The following is a 9,630-nucleotide window of genomic DNA, read 5'->3' on the forward strand; positions in this document are numbered from 1 at the left end:
TCCTCGCACTGCGCCAGAGAATCCCAGGCGGGCTCCGGCACTCGCCCTGGGTCGATCGCCCACCTGTCGATCTCCTCCCACGTAGTGTAGCCCAGATCCTGCTCCCATTGCCATAAATCCTGTGTGCATTGCTCCTGTTGCCGCTTGACACGCTGCTTGGTCCCGTTTTGGTGGGTAATTCTGTCACGATCGTCTTGACTTTGAATGGAGGACCAAAACGCAGCGTGTGAAAAATAAGACATCTTCTTTTAATGAAGTAAAAAACAAACACTTACAAAATGAACAAAACAATCGATCGTGAAGCTAAGAAGAACTAAGTGCACACATGCAACATAGAACATAAACATAGACAATTACCCACAAACGCATGATGCCTATGGCTGCCTTAAATATGGCTCCCAATCAGAGACCAATGAAAGACATCTGTCTCTGATTGAGAACCACTCAGGCAACCATAGACTTACATAGACAACTACACTAGACACTGCCCCATACACATACAACAACCCCTAGACACTACAAAAACACATACATTCCCCATGTCACAGCTGGCTATCATCAAGCTGCCCACTCAAGAAAAAGCTTCAAACTGTAACCAGTGCCTGCAACCTGGTTCAGGTTATCAGCAAACCTACCAGGGTAGCTACAAACAGCACAGAAATGAAATCATCAACATGTATTGATCACATCTATAATAATGCTGCAGAAAATGTAATTAAAGCAGTATCCAAATCCATTGGATGTAGTGATCACAATATAGTAGCCATATCTAGGAAAACCAAAGTTCCAAAGGCTGGGCCTAATATAGTATATAAGAGGTCATACAATATGTTGTGTAATGATTCCTATGTTATTGATGTAAATAATATTTGTTGGTCTGTGGTGTGTAATGAGGAGCAACCAGACACTGCACTTGACACATTTATGAAAATGCTTATTACATTTACAAAACTGTTACATCCCCTTGTATTGATGAGGAATTGAAAAAGTGTATGGTTGAGAGGGATGAGGCAAAAGGAATGGCATATAAGTCTGGCTGCACAACTGATTAGCAAACGTACTGCAAATTGAGAAGTCATGTGACTAATCTGAATAAAAAGAAGAAAATATACTATGAAACAAAGATACATTTTATAAAGAAGGATGGTAAAAAGTGTTGGATCACATTAAATTACATTTTGGGCAAAAATGCAAACTCAGCTGCATCATTTGTTGAATCAAATTACTCATTCATCACAAACCCCACTGATATTGCCAACTACTTTAATCATTTTTTAATTGGCAAGATTAGCAAATTTAGGCATGACATGCCAGCAACAAACACCGACAATACACATCCAAGTGTAACTAACCAAATTATGAAAGCGTTGTAAGTTTGAATTCCATAAAGTGAGTGTGGAAGAGGTGAATTTTTTTATTTATTTCTATCAACAATGACAAGCCACCGGGGTCTGACAACTTGGATGGAAAATGACTGAGGGCAGCACTGCTGGCCCTTAAATGTACACTGAGAGCTAGCATGTCAATCTCTCATTGCTCTAAGTGGAGGAGAGATTGACTTCATCACTACTTGTTTTTGTAAGAAATGTTGACAAGCTGAATGCATCGAGCTGTCTGTTTAAACTACTAGCACACTGCTCGGACACCCATGCATGCCACACAAGACATGCCACCAGAGGTCTCTTCCCAATCCCCAAGTCAAGAACAGGATATGAGAGGCGCACAGTACTACATAGAGACATGGCTACATGGAACTCTATTCCCCATCAAGTAACTAATGCAAGCAGTAGAATCAGATTAAAATAGACAAAAATATACCTTATGGAACAGCGGGGACTATGAAGAGACACACACACAGGTTCAGACACGCATACACACGCTAGCACACTCACTCTACACACACACGTACATTTTGTATTGTAGATATATAGTTGGGTAATAATGGTATATGATGTACGGTTTTATCTTTTGTTTTATGTGTAAGTGCCTTAATGTGTTTGGACCGCATGAAGAGTAGCTGCTGCCTTGGCAGGAGCTAATGGGGATCCCTAATAAATACAAAATACAAAGGCAAACAAGCCAAGCATTTTGACTACTCAGTCCCATCATATGTCCGGGCTGTGCGTTACGATGACCTCTCGGCTGCCATCCAACTTCTGACACCAATGTAGCGAACGGCGAGGCAGTGCAGTGAAAGGCAAGCACCCTACACATTGGGCCACTTGTTAGGAATTGTAATATGGCTCATATCGTGAGAATTGTTACAATACATTGGTGATGTGATGATGATTAGTTCACAATCTGTTACCAACATTTTACCTAACACATTCTGGATAATCCTACAACCAAGCTTGGGTAACCTACATTTTACAAATGAAATTAGTTTATCAAACGTTCTCAGGATTCCACGCCAAATTAAAACACATTTCTGCAATTCACTGATAAATCAAACAGTGATCTAGCAATCAATTAATTCACAAATAGAGAAAGGAAGTATACATTACCTCGAAATAAGAAGGCTTTGCTATTGTTGTGAAGCCCTGCCACTTGGGTAATTCCATAAATTGCATTTGCGAAGTCAAGTTCATTGATGATATCTATCTGGTAATCGGGATCTATTCCAAAGCCGATAACTGTAGGGGGGAAATATTCTTTAGACATTGTCACACATTGGGTGCACAGTTACTATCACACATCCTCCCACCCATATGATCTGTATAACGTATATCAGCAAGGCACTTCTTTAATGATTGAGTTTGAGAATCAAACTTCAGCGTCTGCATGATACAACGAACTGCAACACAGTCAAATACATGGGGATTGAATCCATGCGATTTCAAAGCACCTTCACCAAGGTACAGTGGCAATCATATCAGAGACAAAACGCGTAAATTGCATGGCCCTAGACATCAGATACCATATAATGACAGATCATTTTAAATGAAAGTCTACATAATCCAAATGTTAGGCTTATTGCCGCGTGGGAATAAATTGACTGCTGCATCAACCTGTGCGACACCTGTCATTTCTCTAGGGACTTTTGCGCGTTATACAGATGTGGTCTGACACAACAACAAACCCTACGATTTAGGAGATGATAACTATGCTATTTATCTGTACTATAAAACGAATTTTAAAAACATGTGATTTATAAAAAAATCGATGAAGGGCATATTGATAAAACAATTCATTGATTAATAAAAAATCTACGAGAGACAAAATAACGATCGGGAAGCTTGCGCGCAAGTTGCTAATTAGGCTATGGAGAAGGAGAGGGTGGGTGCGCATTAAAAAGCTATTGCTGACAGAGCTGATAATGATACCTAAAACAATATGTAAACTAACTGCATATGTCCCAGTGTGACACCTACCTGGTTTCGCAATGAGCACTACGGATAACAAAGCAACGTAAATATCCATTTGTGTGAAGTTGAACTGTACAGTTTCCTCAAAAATATCCGCCGTCGATCGCTTCGCTGGCAATCCACTTGCTCAGGTCTGTCTGCAAACTGCGCTCGTCTCCCGGTTGCTGGGTGCAGAGGCTCGGAGCGTTCCACATCAAGGAAATAGGGGTTCTTTCGGCGCGCACGTAAATTACATTGAATTTACTCTAAATACTATTGCCATCTATTCAATAGGCGATATTATTCACAAATCTTGACGAAGACCACATTAGCCATCCTCCTGGATTCAAATTAATCTGTAGACGATATGTTTGCGCGGCGAAAATGAACCTTAATCCTCCCCCTTTCAGTGACGATAGACACCTCCAATTCTGGAGGTGACGCTGGGGACCAGTAATAAGAGTTGGGATTCTAACAAGTAGGCTACATGTAATTACATAGCCTATTTGTTACGAATCATCATCTCTTACATAGCCTTTGCTCTTTTTTTGCAGATAATCAGATGCAGTATTTTTCACAACAGAAAAGGTCTATGATAATGAAGATAAGATTAATTGAATCAGGCGGATTTCTTTATTAACCAGCTAAATCCTAGTCAGGTCCTCATGAATGTGTATTTTTTTCGGGACTTCACGCTGTTAGTCTACATTCAATCCATAAACCCCTGACATGTGTCCGTCTCCTCGCTCTCCTCCCTTACCTCTAACTCGATCAATCTCTCCCTCCATCTCGCCCCCTGGGATACTGAGGGCTTCTTATAAGCACTCCAACCCATCTTCCTCCTGGGAGCTGTCCTTGTTGGATACCATTAATCACGCTCCGAGCTTCTCCAGTGCAGGTAATATCACATCCCAAATGGCACCCTGTTCCCTACTGTGCGCTACTTTTGCGCACGGTGCTCTGATAGTGCACTACTTTTGATCAGAGCCCTATGTATGGAATTGATTGTCATGTGGGATGCAACCAATATGTGCAGTGTGTATATTGTCAGGTTACCTGCATCGACACAAGCCATGCGCTGACATTGAAACAAGTACGTTTATTCAGCGATGATGGCATGTATGCACGGCGTGGACAGGACTCCAAGCCTTAGGGAGTGTAATATTCTCGTTGTTATGTGTGTGATGAGTCTACGTCTACTAATTAGTCACTATAAAGGAAACAAATATACCATCAAACTATGCTGGCAGATTCATCTCTTAAAATCAAATTTTCTTGTATTGTGCAATGCACATACTTTCAAATACCCAGGCAATATTAATTTTGGTACTTTTGTTACAGAGTTTAGTGAAAATGAAAGATGCCTACCCAGCAAACCAAAATTGGTTATGTGAAGATTCATAGAACATTCATTAGGTTGTGGCAAATGCTCTCATAACACAACAAATCTCCAGTTGTTCTTGTGATGTCACGCCCTGGCCATAGAGAGGCTTTAATTCTCTATTTTGGTTAGGCCAGGGTGTGACTAGGGTGGGCATTCTAGTTTCTTTATTTCTGTTTTCTATTTCTTTGTGTTTGGCCGGGTGTGGTTCTCAATCAGAGGCAGCTGTCTATCGTTGTCTCTGATTGAGAACCATACTTAGGTAGCCCTTTTTTCCACCTGTCTTTGTGGGAAGTTGACTTTGTTTAGGGCACATAGCCTTTAGCTTCACGGTTTGTTTTTGTAGTGTTCTTTGTTTTGTTCGGCGTCATTTGTATTAAAATAAAGAAAATGTACGCTCAACACGCTGCATCTTGGTCCTCTTCTTTTAACAGCCGTGACAGAACTTCCCACCAACAAAGGACCAAGCAGCGTGGCCAGGAGAGGCAGCCCCCCCCCACACGGGACGGTCGGCGGAGCCGAGGATGGAACCAGAGCCAGTCGGGGTGAACTTGGAGGGGAGCGAAGGTAGTGAAGCAGAGACAGTGAAGGAGTTGATGGGGAGATTGGAGGAGAGAGCTATGAGAGAGCTGCTGTGTTGGTGCATGAGGCACGACATTCGCCCTACGGAGCGTGTCCTCGGTTTGATGTCACCTGAGTCAGCTCTCCATAGTCGTCCTGAAGTGAGTGCTAGCCGTCTGGTGAAGACTGTGCAAGCCCCACGCACTAAGCCTCCTGTGCGCCTCCCCAGCCCTGCACGTCTTGTGCCAGCTTGGCGCTCCAGACCTCCAGTGCAACTCCACAGCCCGGTGAGTCTTGCGCCGGCTCTACGCACGGTTTCCCCAGTTCGCCAGGAGAACCCAGTGCGGCCTGTTTCAGCTCCCCGCAAGTGACGGGCTAAAGTGGGCATGCAGCCAAGAGGAGCAGTGCAAGTGCTAAGCACCAGAGCTCCAGTGCTCCCCTACAGCCCGGTTCGACCTGTGCCTCCTCCTAGGACCAGGCCTCCAGTAGGTCTCCCCAGCCTGGTTCGACCTGTGCCTCCTCCAAGGACCAGGCCTCCAGTAGGTCTCCCCAGCCTGGTTCATCCTGTGCCTCCTCCATGGACCAGGCCTCTAGTAGGTCTCCCCAGCCTGGTGAGTCCGGTGCCTACTCTACGAGCCAGTCCGGAGCCTCCAGCGACGGTCTCCAGTCCGGAGCCTCCAGCGACGGTCTCCAGTCCAGAGCCTCCAGCGACAGCCTCCAGTCCGGAGTCGCCATCGAGGGTTCCCAGTACGGGGCCCGCAACGAGGGTTCCCAGTCCGGGGCCCGCAACGAGGGTGCCCAGTCCGGGGCCCGCAACGAGGGTGCCCAGTCCGGGGTCGGCGGCGAGGGTTCCCGCACCAGAAGCGCCACCAAAGTGGGGGGAGCTAGAGGCGGAGGGGGGTCTACGTCCCGCACCAGAGCCGCCGCCGTAAAGGAAGCCCACCCAGACCCTCCCCTTTAGAGTCAGGTTTTGCTGCGGTCGGAGTCTGCACCTTTGGGGGGGGGGGGGGGGGGGGTACTGTCACGCCCTAGCCATAGAGTGGCTTTTATTCTCTATTTTGGTTAGGCCAGGGTGTGACTAGGGTGGGCATTCTAGTTTCTTTATTTCTATGTTTTCTATTTCTTTGTGTTTGGCCGGGTGTGGTTCTCAATCAGAGGCGGCTGTCTATCGGTGTCTCTAATTGAGAACCATACTTAGGTAGCCCTTTTTTCCACCTGTCTTTGTGGGAAGTTGACTTTGTTTAGTGCACGTAGCCTTTAGCTTCACGGTTTGTTTTTGTATTGTTTATTGTTTTGTTCGGCGTCATTTTCATTCAAGTAAAGAAAATGTACGCTCAACATGTTGCATCTTGGTCCTCTTCTTTTAACAGCCGTGACAGGTGATTATACAATGTTTGTACAAAACATTCACATTTAAGTTGCAAGAATGTTCTCAGGACGCATTTCATCTGTTCTTTACCTGGAAACTTAAGAGGGTGTGAACAATGCTGAATGGGTGTAGACGAAGGAGAGCTCTCCAGTAGGTAAACAAAACTGTTCAAAGGCCCTTTTCTCAAAAGTGAGTTTACAAGTTTATCAACTTTCAAAGCAGAATTACTTTCCCATTGTTCCTCAAATGCAGTGCATGATATACCATTTTGTAGCTCTGAGTCTCTACTTTGATCCAATGTAAAAAAAAATATATATATTATTTTGCTACATAAGACTGATTTGAGCCAGTCAGTCACAACTTTTCTAAGTTGGGAGCAGCGTGTGTGTGAGGGAGAGCAAGAGTGGTGTATGCATGTGTGGGATAGGATATGTGTGAGAGAAGGAGTAAGTAAGTAAGTACGTGAGTGAGTGAAGGCGTAAGTGAGTGAGTGAGTGAGTGAGTGAGTGAGTGAGTGAGTGAGTGAGTGAGTGAGTGAGTGAGTGAGTGAGTGAGTGAGTGAGTGAGTGAGTGAATGTAAAATTATCTGAATAGTAATGATGGTTTCATATGGTCTTGCTAACACCATCCTCTCTACATCCTTGACTTGAGAGTCTGGAATGGTTACTTTGATTTGTCGCCACGAAGAGAAGATGATGAAGGGGCTGTGCACTCAGACTTTCAGGCGGCACCCTACGCTGGTTGGATATCCACTTTTCCAATTGAATCATGATCTATTGTTTTACATAGGACTGCCCCAGCCCTTCCTCTTTCAGCCAGCCATTTTGGGACAAGCATACACACAGAAGCTAGCTAGCTACACTGAACGAAAACATACTGAACATAAAATGTTCATGAAATAACATGAAATAACATATCCCAGAAAATGTTCATACACACATGAAGCTTACATTTAGGCACAAATTTGTTTACATTGCTGTTAGTGAGCATTTATCTTTTTAGCAAGATAATACATCCACCTGACAAGTGTGGCATATCAAGAAGCTGATTAAACAGCATGATCATTACACAGGTGCACCTTGTGCTGGGGACAAGAAAATATCACAAAAATGTGCAGTTTTGTCATACAACACAATTCCACAGATATCTCAAGTTTTGAGGAAAAGTGCAATTGGCATGCTGACTGCAGGAATGTCCACCAGAGCTGTTGCCAGAGAATTTAATGTTAATTTCTCTACCATAAGCCGCCTCCAATGTCGTTTTAGAGAATTTGGCAGTACGTTCAACCGGCCTCACAACTGCAGACCACGTGTTACCTCGCCAGCCCAGGATGTCCACATCTGGCTTCTTTACCACCGGGATCGTCTGAGACCAGCCACCCGGACAGCTGATGAAATTGTGGGTTTGCACAACAGAAGAATTTCTGCACAAACTGTCAGAAACCGTCTCAGGGAAGCTCATCTGCGTGCTTGTTGTCCTCACCAGGGTCTTGACCTAACTGCAGTTTGGCGTCGTAACCGACTTCAGTGGGCAAATGCTCACCTTCGATGGCCACTGGCATGCTGGAGAAGTCTGTTCTTCACGGACTAATCCCAGTTTCAACCGTGCCGGGCAGATGGCGTGTATGGCTTTGTGTGGGCGAGTGGTTTGCTGATGTCAACATTGTGAACAGAGTGTGGCGTTGGGGTTATAGTATGGACAGGCGTAAGCTAATGACAACGAACAGAATTGCATTTTTGATGGCAATTTGAATACACAGACATACCGTGACAAGATCCTGAGGCCCATTGTCGTGCCATTCATCTGCTGCCAGCACCTCATGTTTCAGCATGATAATGCAGGGCTCCCTGTTGCAAGGATCTGTACACAATTCCTGGAAGCTAAAAATTTCCCAATTCTTCTATGGCCTGCATAGTCACACATTGAGCATGTTTGGGATGCCATGGTTTGACGTGTACGACAGTGTGTTACAGTTCCCGCCAGTATCCAGCAACTTCGCACAGCCGTTGAAGAGGAGTGGGACAACATTCCACAGGCCACAATCAACCGCCTGATCAACTCTATATGAAGGAGATGTGTCATGCTGCTTGAGGCAAATGGTGGTTACACCAGATACCAACTGATTAACTGATCCATGCCCCTTCCTCTTTTAAAGTATCTGTTTTAAAAGTATCTGTATTCCCAGTCATGTGACATCCATAGAATAGGGCCTAATTCATGTATTTCAATTGACTGATTTCCTTATATGAACTGTAACTCAATAAAATCTTTGAAATTGTTGCATGTTGCATTTATATTTTTGTTCAGTGTAATATAAACCAGAACTACACCTGAATATATCTCAACCCAAATACTCATACGAACCAGGTTTACACCTATGGTGTTGCCATGGCACCCTGGTAGAAGCCTAGAAAGAAAGCTCCTGTACATTTGTACATAATTTGTTATTGTAAGGTAGTTTTTGTCCTCCAATCTTTTTGGAAACAGTTTTTCTATTTTTAATAACAATGAGTTTTTATTGCATTTAAAAATATATATATTTAACCTTTATTTAACTAGGCAAGTCAGTTAAGAACAAATTCTTATTTACAATGACGGCCTACACCCAGGTGATGCTGGGCCAATTGTGCGCCGCCCTATGGGACTCCCAATCACGGCCGCTTGTGATACAGCCAGCATATATCTGGTGGTTTTGAGCCACGGATTTGCAGATTGATTTACAGGTCAACTCTTTTTGGCTTGGCTAGCTAGCTTGTTTTTGCTTGAACAAAATCTGGACTCAGTAACTGGCTGCCAGTTCCTCATCTTTTGAGAATATCATGTGAGGAATCGCTTGAAGCGTGAGAGGAATGGGAGATGGAGGAATACAGTGCTGAGGCAGAGGGCTCGTAGAGAGGATGACCGGCTACTACTCTGAACATTGTGTGGTGAGATTTGCGTCCAGAGATGATGAGGCATCACCCAAGTGGGTGCTT

The 9,630-nt window shown here is 44.3% G+C and overlaps 1 protein-coding gene across 1 annotated transcript in view; it reads right to left on the reverse strand.

Annotated features, from left to right (window-relative positions):
• Positions 1-3,729, reverse strand: part of LOC139576292 (protein kinase C-binding protein NELL1-like) — a 528,592-nt gene extending 524,863 nt beyond the window's left edge. The window contains exons 1-2 of the mRNA XM_071402224.1: positions 3,372-3,729; positions 2,505-2,633 (exon numbers count right to left, since the gene is read on the reverse strand). Coding sequence (XP_071258325.1) covers positions 2,505-2,633; positions 3,372-3,420 — 178 coding nt within the window. The 5' untranslated portion in view covers positions 3,421-3,729. The remainder of the gene's footprint in view (positions 1-2,504; positions 2,634-3,371) is intronic.
• Between the last annotated feature and the right edge of the window lie 5,901 nt (positions 3,730-9,630).

Source organism: Salvelinus alpinus, chromosome 5, assembly GCF_045679555.1.
Source record: "Salvelinus alpinus chromosome 5, SLU_Salpinus.1, whole genome shotgun sequence".
Taxonomy (NCBI): domain Eukaryota; kingdom Metazoa; phylum Chordata; class Actinopteri; order Salmoniformes; family Salmonidae; genus Salvelinus; species Salvelinus alpinus.